General features: G+C 31.2%; 2 protein-coding genes and 1 pseudogene across 2 annotated transcripts in view; 2 read left to right on the forward strand and 1 right to left on the reverse strand.

Annotated features, from left to right (window-relative positions):
• Nucleotides 1-18,207, forward strand: part of LOC145965742 (uncharacterized) — a 314,284-nt pseudogene that overhangs the window by 235,564 nt on the left and 60,513 nt on the right.
• The window catches only part of LOC145965734 (proto-oncogene tyrosine-protein kinase ROS-like), a 313,112-nt gene that overhangs the window by 86,484 nt on the left and 208,421 nt on the right, over nucleotides 1-18,207 (forward strand). The gene's annotated exons all lie outside the window — the stretch shown is intronic.
• On the reverse strand, nucleotides 1,066-8,950 carry LOC145965589 (uncharacterized). Its single transcript, XM_083089258.1, has 4 exons — nucleotides 8,894-8,950; nucleotides 1,538-2,562; nucleotides 1,232-1,451; nucleotides 1,066-1,071 (listed from the first exon to the last, which is right to left on the reverse strand). Exons 1-4 carry the CDS (start codon nucleotides 8,948-8,950, stop codon nucleotides 1,066-1,068), a joined length of 1,308 nt encoding a protein of 435 aa, XP_082945384.1.

The following is an 18,207-nucleotide window of genomic DNA, read 5'->3' on the forward strand; positions in this document are numbered from 1 at the left end:
AATCTAGCGCGATCGATGATACGTCAAAACTTGACACGTCGTCGACCCATCGAAAATCGGCGTAAGGCAACGGTTGACACATTGCCCATCCATATAAGTTATTTACATCGAAATACATCAAGTACGACGATGGTTTCGATGGATCGTATGACTCCATGTACTTGTTATTAGCACGCGCGTATCTGTTGGAACATTGACTCAGACCACCGCGTATACCGCGTTCGATAAACATGACCATGTCGATGTCGGTAAGCAATTCAAACGTAATCTTGGTATGCTTCAATATGGCGTCCCACGTGTATCCGGGGAGAGTATAGTAATACGCGGGGTCGAGCCCGTAACTTTCGATACATTTGTCGCGAAAGTTTTCAAAAATATCGGCTAATAACAAGACATCGATTTTAAGATATAAATCGCTATATTCGCCTAGCGTTCGAATGGAGAATCGCGTCCAGATGTTCTCGGCGTGCGCGTAATCGCTCTCGGATATAGTTTCACCGGTTAAGGAACTGTAAAATGATTCGCGCGGTGGTAAACATGTATCTTGCAACTTGTCAACGGAATCGATGTATTCGTATGGAAACACACCTTTCCGTGTTAATAATTTGAAGTTTTCATTCGATAAATTTTGAAATTCTGATTTTAAAATATCCAGTTTATCTTTATCTAGATAAGATGCTAATTTGTCGAGACTTGCCGTAAGAAATTTGAATGAATCGATGAAGCGTAATTTTACTTGATTTTTTGGTTTTTCTTCCTTAAGATCGACATTTTTGGTAAACGATATATATTTCTCTTTCGTTATTGGAAGTAACTCGACTCTCCCTTCGAACGCTGTGGCTATTTCCTCGATAATGAAATGCGAATCATAACCGGATAAATTATGAAACACTATCGGAATACAGAAAGACTCTTTATAATTTAAATTACAATTTGAATGCGCGGGACCTCTGTACCGTCCAGTCAAATGGCAATGATCGCGTACGCGTGTATCGTCTTGCGCGAACGGTTTTTCGCATATATGACATTGAGTAGCGCTATTAAATTTTTCACACTCTTCAAATGTTAAATCTACCATAGGGACATTAGTAGTTAAAATATTTTTTACACGAAATGCTAACATTTTAAGTTGCTCGACGAACCATGCTATACAATCGGTACTGCGACGCGAATGATATGCGGATAATGAGTCGTCGTACGAGCAATGTATATAATATGCTATGCTAAATACTTGATGGTGCTGGCACATATTCTTCTCTTCCTCCATCTTGGCCAGAACGCATTCCAAGTCGGCGTACACGATGAATGGAAGCTGCTCTTTCCTGTTATAATTGTTGAATGATAACCACTTGTCCTTATCGCTCGGTAACCGGATAGCGCAGTCGTTTATTTTTCCGCAGTCTACCGTATGTGACTGCAACCTGTCGTCCGAACCAAAGTAATGCAAGCATCTATAAAAGAAAATAAAAATTTTTTAAAAATTAAAGATTTATATACAATTTGCTACATAACTTATAATTATTTAAATTATACATACCGATTGCAGATATATTTCTTATGGTCCTTTTTGCTTAGTTGCGAGCTCACGAGCCGGGATAAGTTCTTGATCCAAGCGAAATGCCCGACGCTGTTGCCGTCTTCCACATACAACAGGTTGATGTGTTTATCCCGTTTCTGCTCCGAAAGACGTACCGGGACAATGCTGTTTTCTTTCTCGATGCTGTAGACGTTGATCGAAATATCGTTGACAAGTTCAAATTTTTTTAGTTGGTTCAACGTCATCGGAAACTCAATATTTTGTACATTTAATACCGTCGTATAGTGGGGATATGAAGATTCCCGATTCGTGTCTCTTTCAGCGGGATATAGAGCGGCCACCACTGCCCACGCGAAACACGCATTGTCTTTTGATTGTACGTTAATCACCGCTCTCTTCATCACAATCTCCCGCGGCAATTTTATATGACATCCCGCGCGCATAGGATTATACTTATTTATATTTACAGTCAAATTCTGTATTCGCGACAATGCCCACCCGCTATCGCGTTCCTGAAATTCTTCCAGCGATGCTAGAGTGGGTTCGATAACGCGACGCTCGTACCACTCGTGTAAATCGGATGTGCGAAAGAGTTCGCAGTTTCTCGTATTGGTACTTTTATTTGCGCGCTTATCACCCGACACAAATTCACCATTGAATATAGTGTTCACTTTTACACTGTTGTGTCTTCTTATAACGTCCTGCACATGTTCTATCACAATGTCTTTGGCGTCATCGAGAAATTGACGAGGTTCGATATGGTTTGCGTTAATCACAGCACCGGTCAGAATACGGTTATCGAACGCGGTATCAATCTCGCGCCACACAAGTTCATTTTGATGCGCGCTACATCCGGCACCTGCGTTATTGTCGTCACTGTAATTACCACCACTGGGCATAAACTGTCTCTGCAATCGAGTCTTTGCACCTTCGAGTCGCGCGATCCGAGCAATCAACGATTGTCGATTCCCGATTGATAATCGTAGTCGTTTGATCCGACTTTGCTCTTCCAGCGACTCGATGTACTCGTTGCATCGTTGTAGCCATGCAAAATATTCGCCCAAGGTGGCAATTTGATTGGATCGCTCCACCAGGTCGCGTTCAGTCTGTTCGATGTTTTCCATTTTTTTTTCTTTTTTTTCTTTTTTTTCTTTTTTTTCCTGTCTTTTTCACACTTTTAACACACTATGTCACAGTTTTCTATGGAGCACTTGCACACATACATTGCATAATCGCGCAAAAATCTTTCTAACAGAATATCGCTATACTCTGACAACCGATGTGTCGATGCGCGTTCAAATCACGTACTGTGACTTGATGCGCTTCAATCCTCCCTATATTTTGTTTAAACCTTTTCATCTTTGTGTAAAATAAATAAGTGGTGTATCATAATAATCATTTATTTACATCTCAGAAAGAATTCGTTCTCTCTCACGCGCGCGGCAAGGGCACAAAGCAGCCGAATATCGGCGCTGATACGTTGCAATTCTTCCTAGAAGAAAAAAATATGGAAAATAATTCAATATCCAATCCTCTTCAAATACCGCTGTTTACCAGCCGGACATCGGTTTATGATTGTTTATACTCGTCATAAAACATCCAACACGTCCCCAAGCGTCTCCCGCCCCGCGCCTCCGTACTATGATTTGATATGTTTCAATCCTCCTCCTTATATATTTCGTCCAATCCTTTCTCATCTTTTGAATGTGAGAAGCGAAGGTACAAAGCATGTACATCAAAAAAAAAAGGAAGGGGATTCTAAGATCCAATCCTCTTCAAAGGAATACTGGTGTTTATATTGTTTATGTTAAAAATATATAATGAAGAGGAGTCTGCTGCACTAGAGTGTCATTTCTTTCGTTGCTCTTCTGTGTTTCGGTGGTCTTGTGCAATGGCTGAAGAAAACGTAATTATCATCGACGACGATACGGATGATGATGATTATTGGATGGATCCAGTTGTGGCGGAGAGGATGGAGATAGAGAGAGAAGAGAGAGAGGAGAGAGAGGGAAGATGATGGATCTGATATAGAACCCTTGGCGAAGGACAGTGATTATGATAGTGACAATAGTGTCGATATTCTTGATGAACGGTTACAAAAGAAACAGCGAGATTTAAGCATACCTGAAATAATGACATACAATGAAGCAACAAAGATATGTTGCATTTCCTATTATTATATGGAAAATAAATCAAAATATTGTACCAAATGCTTTCTAGAAGATCCGCATCAGTTTGAAGAAATTAGTTCTGTTCGAGAACATAGAACCATAGCTTATGTTCATTTGGAAAATATGTCATGCAAAGAGTGCAGAAAATGTTTGAATCAAATATTGCCCTGCAACATGTGCCCTATTTGCATAAATTAAAATAGATGAGTCATGGATAACATTGTAAGTATCTTTTAATTTATTATATATCAAAAGTATCTTAAAATAAATTATTAAATAATTTAAACTAATGAAATGCATATGTTTTCAGAAACGGCTTCCCCAACATAGTTCGACAGTCTATTTTATATATTATTTTTCTTTTATATTGTATACTTTTTATTAAACTCACACATTTAAATAAATTATATATTTCTATAATTGTAACAAAAAAAATTGCAATTATTTACACGCCTTTCCCTTGCGCTCCAATCCTTTGCGTACTCTCGCATTAATTATAAGTCTCGCTATCGTTCTCTCTCGTACGCATTCTTTTCGCACGCGATATTATCGTTCTCTCTCACACGCGCGGCAAGGGTACAAAGCAGCCGAACATCAGCAATAAAAAATAAATAAATAAAAAATAAATAAATAAAGAAGAAAGAAAAAAGAAAAAGAAGGTTCCAAGATCCAATCCTTCAAAGGAATACCGCTTATATTGTTTAATTCGAAAAAAATCTAGAATTACTTATATTGTGGGAGAGGGGGTGTACCGCAAGAGCCATTTTGTTTGCGAAAAACATGTGCCGACGCGTTAGTCAGCCTTAAGACCCAATCCTCTTCAAATACCGCTGTTTATCAACCGGACATCGGTTTATGATTGTTTATACTTGTCATAAAACATCCAACACAAGCGTCCCCCGCCCCGCAGCCCCCGCGCCTACGAAATCCCCTCCGTCCCGCGTGACGTCATTCCCGCGCGCCGCTGAGATCCCCTCGCGCCTCACCCGCCCTGAGAGGACCTGCGTTAGAACCGGCCTAGTATACCTACTAATACAAAAGTACACATGTTTAATATCTAATAAGTATCGTAAGAAAATAAACATTCAAATATTTAACATATCATCTCTTCTACGTCACTTCTTAGAACTATAATATTTTCGAGACAAAATTTGAAGTTTGATTTAATTTCGGCTACATTGCAACAAGACAGCATTAATATCAAATGGACAGTTAACCTTTAATTACGCATTGTCAATAGATGACGAAACTCAACGTTTTATGATACGTGGCTGACGTCAATAAATAACTTAAAATATGCTATGATGCCCGAGGGGTAGCACACATTCGTTTTACATACATTTCTTAAACGTATCCAATATTTTTTAATCGTAAAACATTAATAAGAAACGTTTCTATAAAAACGTTTTTAAAACCATAGTTAAGGAAACATATTTTTCACTTTCTAATAAGGACAAAATAAAAACTAATTTTTATTAATTTCAAATTATATATACATATACAGGGTGACCCATTTTAACTTAGGCAGCCAAATAACTCGAAAAATAAGCAAGATAGAGAAAAATGTTTTAGACAAAAGTTGTATGGTTTCGAGGGGGCCATAAGATGGTATCATTGGTTTGACCTTGAAGAGTCATTTGAAGGTCACGTGAAGGTCACTTCAATTTTTTTAAATGGAACATCCTATATATTTTTGTACATTCTTGTAGCTCATCTCGAGAGCTTTCCAAAACACTATAATTAAGTACATTTTCGTTAAGTACTTTTTGAGTTATGAGGCTTGAAATAATTTCTTAATTTTACATAAACCGTAAAATATCTTGTAAAATATTCATTTTTCGATTACCTTACCTTAATAGTTTTATGTACAAAATAATGAGAGGAATCAATTGGTGTAAAGAAAACACATAGTTGTTTCGAAGAAAAAATATGTAATTTGCAATTAACAATTCCATATTTTTTCTTAAAAACAACTATGTGTTTTCTTTACACCAATTGATTCCTCTCATTATTTTGTACATAAAAGTATTAAGGTAAGATAATCGAAAAATGAATATTTTACAAGATATTTTACGGTTTATGTAAAATTAAGAAATTATTTCAAGCATCATAACTCAAAAAGTACTTAACGGAAAGGTACTTAATTATAGTGTTTTGGAAAGCTCTCGAAATAAGCTACAAGAATGTACAAAAATATATAGGGTATTCCATTTAAAAAAATTGAAGTGACCTTCACGTGACCTTCAAATGACTCTTCAAGGTCAAACCAATGATACCATCTTATGGCCCCCTCGAAACCATACAACTTTTGTCTAAGACATTTTTCTCTATCTTGCTTATTTTTCGAGTTATTTGGCTGCCTAAGTTAAAATGGGTCACCCTGTATACATACATATACATATACATACATACATATAAATATATAGGGGAGACCGGGACAAAAGTAACATTTTTTGTATTATAGGTCACTAATTAATTATCGTTAGAGATATAAAAAAGAAGATTATATGTTAAAAAACTCCATTTATTGCTCTATTATTATACCTATGTTTCAATCTCAAATGATAGATATTTAAAGAGCTACTATAGCTTTTCGCAAGTACAATGATTGTTACTTTCATCCTGGAGGCCTGGGACGAAGTAACATAGTCTGGGGATAAAAGTACCAGTTCTTATTTTCGGGAAAATAAAATAAATATGACTTTTTTCAATTTAAGGCAACTTTTATTGTAATCTTTTATTAAACAAGATAACTTTTATTATAATTTTTTTTGTATAATATTATATTAAAATAAAAAATAAAATAAATATTTATTTTTATCATCTTTGAAAATCTTAAAAGAAATAATCTTCGTTAAGTAAAATAATTATAAGTAATATCATAAAATAATTATACTTAATATCACACCAGTTTTGTACTTTTTTAAGTCTAAATAATAGCTTAATACTAAATAATAGTGTAAAAATTGTATGATAACTACTTATACAAAAGAGATTGGTATCTATTCCGAATCACAATTATGGCATACGTAATAAGAATCGCCTTTGGTACATTTATTATGGTACCAGCCCTTATACTTTAAGCATTGAAACATTTTACTTTCGTCCACAGAGTGTCGTGTTACTTTTGTTCCCAAACACATCAACTATAAAAACTTATGAATACAATTTAGAAGAATACACCAGCAAATAATTACATCAATTAATACACGTTAATTAGGCATAGATACAAAAAAACTAAAACAAGAAATACTTAGGTGAATAATGCATACACTAATTTCACTCCTGCATGTGCAATCGGCGCGATCGTTCTACAACAATTAGAAAAGGAAGAGAATCGGGGCGTACGTGTTTGACTACACAGTACAAATTATTCAACATATTGTGTAGTTTATTACGAGGCTTGTTACTTTCATGACGTTGTTACTTTTGTCCCCGGTTTCCCCTATTTAGAAAGTTATATTCCAAATTGAAAAACATACTACTAAAAAAATTCTACTACTAAAAAAATAAATAGATAAAAATTTATCCATAGAAAATTTCATTAAAGAGAAAAGAAAGAAGAAATTTTTTTTCATGAACTTTTGTTCTTTGTATTTGTGTAATAAAATCATTAAAAATGGCGTGCGTTTCATTAAAGATATTTGCATATTAAGGATGTTTTGTATGTACAATCCCAGCAAAAAGTAGCTGAAAATCAATATTGACGAATATATCCACTTTTGGACGTCTGCCTACCTGGCCCCCCCACATTGCGCAAATCCAATAAAAAAATTATATAATAATGCACTAATTATCCGCTCATCAAATTCATAAAAAAAATTTTTTGCGCTCATTTAGTTTAGCAAAAAAAAATTTTTTTTTGTGGGGGGGCTGAGTGGACAATTAGTGAGCCCCCCCACCCGTTAAAAACAAATAATTTCGAAAAATAAATACACAGAATTTATGCGCTAATTATGCGCTATTATATCAAGATAATTTCGATTTTTGCGCTGCGGCCCTTAAGGGACTTCTCTCTTGAAGCAAAGGGCGATATTTTTATATAGCTCTTTTAAAATCGCATAAATGAGGAAATTAACTATACACGATAAGATTTTACATTATGCGCTATTATATCCAGGTAATTTTGATTTTTGCGCTGCAACCCTTAAGGGACTTCTCTCTTGAAGCAAAGAGCTATATTTTTATATAATTCCTTTAAAATCACAAAAATGAGGAAAATAACTATAATACGATAAAATTTTGAATTATACATTGATATATGACACTGACTTTTGCAGCATAAAATCCTGCTAATATATGTGTATATATATATATATATATATATATATATATATATATGTATAATCCTGCTAATATGTATAAATAACAAATATGTATTTATTAAGCGTGTGTGAAATAAAAAACAACTTTTAGAGATAGTAGGCATAAAAAAGTTTGACAGATTACAGGCACTTTAAAGTTTGTTTATTCATTTCTGATCTAATTATATATATAATATAATAATATGATATAATTAAAAATAATATAATTTGATAATTTGATTTTATAATTTTGGTTTAAATATGAATTCATAAAGTATAGATATATATTTCTTGTTTTTATTATATACTATAGATTACGATCTGTACATTCGCTTTGTATGTTCCTGGCAATCTCTGCGGTTTATTCCTGCAGTCATCATATTCAATCCATGTATTATTTTGATAACCTACAGCTGTAAAATGTCCAACAATATTTTCGTCGAAACTTCGCGTGTATGCAGGTAATTTAAAAATGATCACACCCCTTAAAATATATTCCTTTGGCATAAACGAACATTGAAGTTTCTTGGGTATTTTATTTAATTCCACATCAGCTTTTATACGGTATGTGTCATATATTTCTAATATTAAAAAAGAACCTGCAATGATATTATTAAACCAATGATATATTGATATCGAAAATAAATTAAAATTAATAATATATGTTACAAAACATCTTAATTTTTAATTTTATTATGTTTTAATTGGTCTAAGTTGCATAAAAAATATATATTTTGTTAAGTATCATATTGTTATATTTGTTATTATTATTGTCATTTATTATTATTATTTGAAAATACTAATAACAATGGTATAGTAACGTACAATAGTACAATGTATGAACTAAAAAATATAACTTACAAATAAATTTAGCTACTCACCAACTTCTGAAATTTTTGTAATCTGTGTTCCTGTACATTTTGCGTTGTCCACTTCATTGGTCTTTTTATGACAACTTTTTGATTTTAACATAAAACTATTTACAATAGCATTTGGAAATTCAAAATGCAATAAGTCTTCTAGTTTTACTTGTATAATAGGAAACGATTTTTCTCGGATATTGTCATATACATTGCATGATGTAATTTCTTTAAGATTAGGAATATCATGAAATAACTTTTTACAAAGATATCCTACTGATACCTCACAATTAATTATGAAGCAATTATCAAATGTTTTCTTGGCTCGAAAGATTTCAGTTAAGATTATTGCTCTTGAATAATATGTATTTTTTGTTATACCATGTTTAAATGTGTCCAAAATTATTTTGAAAAATGTATTGTTATCTAAATCTGTTGCTATAGTTTTAAAGTCTTCACTTTGAAATAACATAAGAAGAAATATTTGAAAAATGCTATCAAAAGCGCATGTTTGTATTAATGACAATTTTTTGCCTTTTATATTAATTGGCTTTAAAGATATATTATTGCCATTTTGCAAAATGGGAATATTTCTTAATTTTGTGTTCTCTAAATCAAGACAAATATTATTTTTATCTAAATATCGTGATTTTTTTTTCGTTGATTTTAATGTTAAGCCACGCCAATTTTCCACTTCATTGCTATCAATAGCATTTAAAATATCTTTTTGAGACATGGTATTTTGACAGGAAGTGCAAATTCTTTGTAATTTTTTAGGTTCTTCTTCAATATTAAAAATTTGTGAACATCCGTTGGACGTACATACTGATTTATTGCATGCAATGCACAAATAATTATTTGTTGGTCTATTGTCAGCTTGACATGCTAAACATGCATTAGTATCTGTATTATGTAATGATGTCTTTTTATTTACAGATAAATTTTGTCCTTCATCTAAATTAGTTTCCATATTTTGCTTTAGATTTACTTCCTTCTGAGATGAAATATTACTAGTTTGTGCATCGATAAGTTTCATGCGTCCATTAATGTAATCTATATGTTGAAGTACAAATAAATCTGCTCTTGTTGGTAATGCATTTGCAAATAATCTACATTTTATATTATTAAACTCAGCTTCTATAACTGCACTGGAAGCAGGAATTCTACCATATCCAAATTTTTTGATACATATACATGACCATAAAGGAAACCATTTAATATCACGCATTAAACGTTCAATCAAAGGTGGATAAAAATGCGCATTCGTGCGATCTCCATTGTCGACGATCTGACTTAAAACTCTGTTATAAATATTATTAGCCCATTTTCCATATGCATTGCTTATATCAGATATATCTAAATCTATTTTCTTCATATCTATTTCTTCAGTGGGAAAATTAAAGTCTTCAAAAGGTGATGGCTCAGTCAGTACGTGTTTCATCGAGGCTCGATGTTCACTTTTTTACAATCTTTTGTCATGGACTCTCAATTGTTTTGTTCTCGAAGGAAACTCTCTAGTCAGTGACCTAACAAGAAGCTTGCGAGTAACATCAGTTATTATCAGTTGTATGTATAATTTTTGATAATTCTAGAGTAAAAAATACAGAAATTTTCTAATTATGACGTCAAAACACGGTAGACCTCGTCTTTATAACAAAGAGATTATAGTATCAACAATTTTGCAATATAAGGATAATTTAGTAAATAAAGATAATAAAATTGTTTCAAAACTAAGCAAAGTATGGACGGATATATCGCGCGAACTAAATTGTAATATATCTGAAAATGGTTTATACACATTAGTAGTAAAAAATCGTTTTGAATTAAAAGATAAAATATTAAATACAAATAGTATTACAAATACTTCAAAACAAGATAATTCATGCAATATAGATTTGAGTACAAGTCTAAATGTCTCTGAATCTACATTAGAAGAGAGTAATTATGATGCAAATCGTATTATTAAAATCACTTTTGAAAAAAAAGAATTAGAAAATTTGATTATTACGAAGCAATATGTTCTCACAGAGAAATATCGACCGCAAATACGATTTCGAAAATATGAAATATTGCAACCAGGTGTATGGCAACAATTTATAACTGAGAAATTGTGGAACATAAATAAAATCGAATGTGCATATCATTTTAAACGGAATAAAGTTTATAATAATACAATTACAATAAATGGAAAATGCAATTGTGGCTCAGTTATTAATGGCGTTATTAATAATCTAAATTTTGAAAAAGATAATATTATGATATGTGAATGTACGAAAGGAACAGGTATATGTGGAAAAAGAATTCTGAGAAATCCAGAACGAGCACAAATTGGTAAAATATTATGGGATAGACATTTAACTGCTGAAGTATACAGAGCTGAACGAGCTGAAGAATTAATGACAGTTAATGATTCAGAACCACCGCATTTGTACTCAGCAAAAACGATGAGAAATGCAAAGCAAGAATATAGTCAAAATTTGTGTTTCGATAAAGAGCCCCTTCAATCATTGTTAATAGCACAAGAAACTGTATATAAGAATATAATACATAATATAGGACTGAATCCTTTTTATGTTCATTATTGGTCAAATCACCAAATTGCAATAGAGAATATGCTGCGCGAGATTATTCTTCAATTGCTATTGATGCAACTGGTAGTATAATAACCAAACTCAATAGGCCTAATAATAATAAATCGAAACATATTTTTTTATATTCATGCGTTTCAAATTCAATTAACCATGACAATTTTGCAATAACGCAAATGATATCTGAAAGTCGAACAACAAATGCTATATCTTTTTGGCTTATGGAATGGTTGCGAGCGAAGATATCCATACCAAAAGAAATTGCATGCGATTCATGTAAAGCATTATTAACAGCTGTAATACGAGTTTTTACTAATTATCAAAGTATAGATGAATATGTTGCAAAATGTTGGGATAATATTCCAACATGTTATATTCGTATAGATGTAGCACATTTTATAAAAAGTTATGCTAATTTTTTAAAGGGAGTAAATCGCAGAATAAAAACATTTTATCTTAAATGTATAGGACAATTAATTCTTGCACAGAATCTACAAGAAGCAGAAGAAATTCTCGAAGCAATAATAGTTATAGCTAAAAGTGAAACTGAAGGATTCCTTCCTGAGGGAATACTTACACTCAGTGAAACATATAAGCAGAAAATGAAACACGTACTGACTGAGCCATCACCTTTTGAAGACTTTAATTCTCCCAATGAAGAAATAGATATGAAAAAAATAGATTTAGATATATCTGATATAAGCAATGCATATGGAAAATGGGCTAATAATATTTATAACAGAGTTTTAAGTCAGATCGTCGACAATGGAGATCGCACGAATGCGCATTTTTATCCACCTTTGATTGAACGTTTAATGCGTGATATTAAATGGTTTCCTTTATGGTCATGTATATGTATCAAAAAATTTGGATATGGTAGAATTCCTGCTTCCAGTGCAGTTATAGAAGCTGAGTTTAATAATATAAAATGTAGATTATTTGCAAATGCATTACCAACAAGAGCAGATTTATTTGTACTTCAACATATAGATTACATTAATGGACGCATGAAACTTATCGATGCACAAACTAGTAATATTTCATCTCAGAAGGAAGTAAATCTAAAGCAAAATATGGAAACTAATTTAGATGAAGGACAAAATTTATCTGTAAATAAAAAGACATCATTACATAATACAGATACTAATGCATGTTTAGCATGTCAAGCTGACAATAGACCAACAAATAATTATTTGTGCATTGCATGCAATAAATCAGTATGTACGTCCAACGGATGTTCACAAATTTTTAATATTGAAGAAGAACCTAAAAAATTACAAAGAATTTGCACTTCCTGTCAAAATACCATGTCTCAAAAAGATATTTTAAATGCTATTGATAGCAATGAAGTGGAAAATTGGCGTGGCTTAACATTAAAATCAACGAAAAAAAAATCACGATATTTAGATAAAAATAATATTTGTCTTGATTTAGAGAACACAAAATTAAGAAATATTCCCATTTTGCAAAATGGCAATAATATATCTTTAAAGCCAATTAATATAAAAGGCAAAAAATTGTCATTAATACAAACATGCGCTTTTGATAGCATTTTTCAAATATTTCTTCTTATGTTATTTCAAAGTGAAGACTTTAAAACTATAGCAACAGATTTAGATAACAATACATTTTTCAAAATAATTTTGGACACATTTAAACATGGTATAACAAAAAATACATATTATTCAAGAGCAATAATCTTAACTGATCTTTCGAGCCAAGAAAACATTTGATAATTGCTTCATAATTAATTGTGAGGTATCAGTAGGATATCTTTGTAAAAAGTTATTTCATGATATTCCTAATCTTAAAGAAATTACATCATGCAATGTATATGACAATATCCGAGAAAAATCGTTTCCTACTATACAAGTAAAACTAGAAGACTTATTGCATTTTGAATTTCCAAATGCTATTGTAAATAGTTTTATGTTAAAATCAAAAAGTTGTCATAAAAAGACCAATGAAGTGGACAACGCAAAATGTACAGGAACACAGATTACAAAAATTTCAGAAGTTGGTGAGTAGCTAAATTTATTTGTAAGTTATATTTTTTAGTTCATACATTGTACTATTGTACGTTACTATACCATTGTTATTAGTATTTTCAAATAATAATAATAAATGACAATAATAATAACAAATATAACAATATGATACTTAACAAAATATATATTTTTTATGCAACTTAGACCAATTAAAACATAATAAAATTAAAAATTAAGATGTTTTGTAACATATATTATTAATTTTAATTTATTTTCGATATCAATATATCATTGGTTTAATAATATCATTGCAGGTTCTTTTTTAATATTAGAAATATATGACACATACCGTATAAAAGCTGATGTGGAATTAAATAAAATACCCAAGAAACTTCAATGTTCGTTTATGCCAAAGGAATATATTTTAAGGGGTGTGATCATTTTTAAATTACCTGCATACACGCGAAGTTTCGACGAAAATATTGTTGGACATTTTACAGCTGTAGGTTATCAAAATAATACATGGATTGAATATGATGACTGCAGGAATAAACCGCAGAGATTGCCAGGAACATACAAAGCGAATGTACAGATCGTAATCTATAGTATATAATAAAAACAAGAAATATATATCTATACTTTATGAATTCATATTTAAACCAAAATTATAAAATCAAATTATCAAATTATATTATTTTTAATTATATCATATTATTATATTATATATATAATTAGATCAGAAATGAATAAACAAACTTTAAAGTGCCTGTAATCTGTCAAACTTTTTTATGCCTACTATCTCTAAAAGTTGTTTTTTATTTCACACACGCTTAATAAATACATATTTGTTATTTATACATATTAGCAGGATTATACATATATATATATATATACACATATATTATATATATATATATATACACATACATATATATATATATATACACATATATTAGCAGGATTTTATGCTGCAAAAGTCAGTGTCATATATCAATGTATAATTCAAAATTTTATCGTATTATAGTTATTTTCCTCATTTTTGTGATTTTAAAGGAATTATATAAAAATATAGCTCTTTGCTTCAAGAGAGAAGTCCCTTAAGGGTTGCAGCGCAAAAATCAAAATTACCTGGATATAATAGCGCATAATGTAAAATCTTATCGTGTATAGTTAATTTCCTCATTTATGCGATTTTAAAAGAGCTATATGAAAATATCGCCCTTTGCTTCAAGAGAGAAGTCCTTTAAGGGCCGCAGCGCAAAAATCGAAATTATCTTGATATAATAGCGCATAATTAGCGCATAAATTCTGTGTATTTATTTTTCGAAATTATTTGTTTTTAACGGGTGGGGGGGCTCACTAACTGTCCACTCAGCCCCCCCACAAAAAAAAATTTTTTTTTGCTAAACTAAATGAGCGCAAAAATTTTTTTTTATGAATTTGATGAGCGGATAATTAGTGCATTATTATATAATTTTTTTATTGGATTTGCGCAATGTGGGGGGGCCAGCTAGGCAGACGTCACTTTTGGTGTATTTTGAGTATGAGAAATTGCGTGGAATTTTACAATTTGATCTTAGCTACAGTGCAGAGATGTATTTCTTGATATTTATTGCGTTTTTACTGAAATATTCCGAATTTTGTTAATCGAAATGATTAACTTTTGGCAGTGACGATACCTCAAATTCAACTTGACAACACGAAATTTCATTTTTGAGAATAAAATAATTTAACGATACTGAGTGGTTTAAAGTGTCAGAATAAATATTAAAACATTTATTAATTAAAAAAATGCATTATTTATAGCAATTTAATTAATAAATTTAATAAATTGTCATGTCTCTGGCGAGCGTGAAATGTGACAACGTTGTACTATAATTTTTCGTAAGTTGGCCGGACTTCGCGCTCTACACACGAAGCCTATACAGCTTATATCAGTCGATGGCTTATACGCATTTGTAGGTTGACAGATTTTCAGAAATTGCTCGAGATGTAAGGTTAGTTCGTATATATATATTAATATTTTTTTGTAATTTGCTCTAAGTATACAGCTTCAACATGCTTCGGCACTATTCCCGTCTCTCTCATTCTTCTCAGCCGAGTGCGAAGTTGCCAAACTTTCACAGAGAATTTCGCCTTGTGTCAGATACATGGCTAATTTAATTGAATTATATTTAATATCTTTTTAACCAGTTAGTACTTGTATAATATTATTTGACCAAATATTTCCTCTGTATCTAAACTACACTTTTGCAAATTTTAAACAAATTCTGAATATTATTTCCATGTGTTTTTGTCATTTGAATCGACGTGGTTATACGTTTCCCATAAGAACACTGTTAATTCAGTGCAAATTAAAATCCTTATAACTTGTGAACGCTTTAGTGAATCGATTTAAAAATTGTACTGAAGATTCTAAACATATGTAAGAACATTCTGTACAATTTTCATTAAATTCTCAATATTTTGAAAATAGGTACAAAACATCCTTAATAAGCGATAGAGAAAAAATCGAAGTAGCTAGGAAAAAATGAGAATCTCCGAAGACAGATAATCTGGGTTAAATTGGATGAATGAAGATGTGGGCAGAATCGGAAAAAAATTTCTCTACGTTTGCCCTCACCGTATCTCTTCTTTGATTCATGCGATCGATTTGCTAGAATTTCTCGAAAGAAAAAAAATGATCATCCGATACATTCTTGTAATTAGAACTTGACAAATTATACAAAAATAGATTCATGTCGGACAAATCATCGAACGATCGGATTACGATTACATAACTAAGAATTTTTCTGCATTGATATAGCGAAATCCGATTAATTTTCCCTCTCACATGGACTATTATTTTCTAAACACGTGATATGTACAAATTAATTTTAAATTTATGTAACTACAATGGTCATCGTGCTACTGTTTTATTTTGTTCCACTTAACGAGGATTTATTCAAGGAAAATTACAATTGTCAGAGGAAAAGTACAATCAGTCCCGCGAGAGAAATATATGTATTATATAATAAATCTAACGTAAGCTTTTTCGCAAAACACGGTCTGTGAAATTTCTATTCCTCGACTGTTATCTGTCAACTTCGAGAGAATGGAAGGCAAGTAGAGGAAATGTAAATAATGTAAAAGTCGATGTACTCTCCAATTGATTTGAATTAAAAAGACGAGAATTTATCTATATAAATAAATATGAATATCTCTTTTATCCGAGATTTTTAGAATTTTAATTTATTTTTTAAAGAATTTTTTATTTTAATTTTGAAAAACGCTGTAGCTTCTCATTAATTTCGCGAAATTTCACGAGCAAACGAGAATTCGGACAATGGTTTATTTGCATTAAAGCTAATGTTTTTTATTTATATTTGCGAAATTTACGATTAAATAAAGAGAGGAAGGTCCTTTTGCGTTACTCATCGTCGCGCGAAGGAATCGCAAAGAATCGTCAACTGAAATGCGATGATGACGCGAACTAAAAATAGTATAAGCGACGAGAGGCGCCAGGATGCAAATAGATAATTTCGATTTTAGCGTTATTGTGCGAGTCATCGCGATTTTTCTTCAGTTTCAATAAATAACAGGCAAGCAAGGAAAAAGGCGATCTTTTTAATTTGCAATTAACAGTTACATATTTTTTCTCAAAAAGAACTATGTTTTTTCTTCACACCAATCGATTTCTCACATTATTTTGTGCATAAAAGTATTATGGTAAGATAATCGAAAAATGAATATTTTACTAGATATTATATGGTTTATGTAAAATTAAGAAATTATTTCAAGCCTTATAACTCGAATAGTATTCAGTGAAAAAATACTTAATTATAGTGTTTTGGAAAGCTCTCGAGATAAGCTACAAGAATAAGTAATAAAAAATAGGGAGTTCTGTTTAAAAAATTGAAGATGACCTTCACGTGACCTTCAAACGATTCTCCAAGGTCAAATCATTGCCACTATCTGGTGGCCCCCTTTAAGCCATATAACTTTTGTTTGAAATATTTTCTTATTTAACGCACTGTTTTGGAGATATTTGAGCGTATTATTTAAAATGGGACACCCTGTATAATAAATCTTAGTATATCGATCTCCCCTTAGTCTAGTTACACAGAAAAAAAATAAAATTTTGTAAAATCAAAATTTATACACCTACTTAAACTAACGCGTTCATTGTTTCGTATATACGCAACAATTCATAATATTTTCTTAGAAGAATTTAATAATTTCATATTTCAACAATATTATAGTCTTATCTTAATATTGTTATTGTCACCTCAAGAATACTTAATTATTTAATTCTATTTTAAGAAAATTATAATCTTTGATTTAAAAATGTTATTTTCTATCTAACATTGTTTCTTTCCCATTCAAGAAAATTAAATCTTAAATCGTAAGAATATATTTTTCTTGATTGAACTATATAAAATGGCTTTATTCAAGTAAGCAATTATTATTCAAACAATTACATTTTTCTTTAATTAACGCAATATAATCTCATTTCAAGATTTCCATGTTAAAACTAAATATATTTTCAAGACACAAAGGTCCATTTTTCCTGTATAAACATACATACATATATACAGGGTGTCCCATTTTAATTTGGACAGTAAAATATCTCAAAAACTAAGCCCAGCAAACAAAAATGTTTCAGACAAAAGTTATATGGTTTCGAGGGGGCCATAAGATGGTACCATTGGTTTGACCTTGAAGAATCATTTGAAGGTCACGTAAAGGTCACTTCAATTTTTTTAAATGGAACACCCTA

The sequence above is a fragment of the Camponotus vicinus genome, unplaced genomic scaffold, assembly GCF_025532165.1.
Source record: "Camponotus vicinus isolate PSW18456_S1 unplaced genomic scaffold, iyCamVici1.0 SCAF_14, whole genome shotgun sequence".
In the NCBI taxonomy this organism is placed as follows: domain Eukaryota; kingdom Metazoa; phylum Arthropoda; class Insecta; order Hymenoptera; family Formicidae; genus Camponotus; species Camponotus vicinus.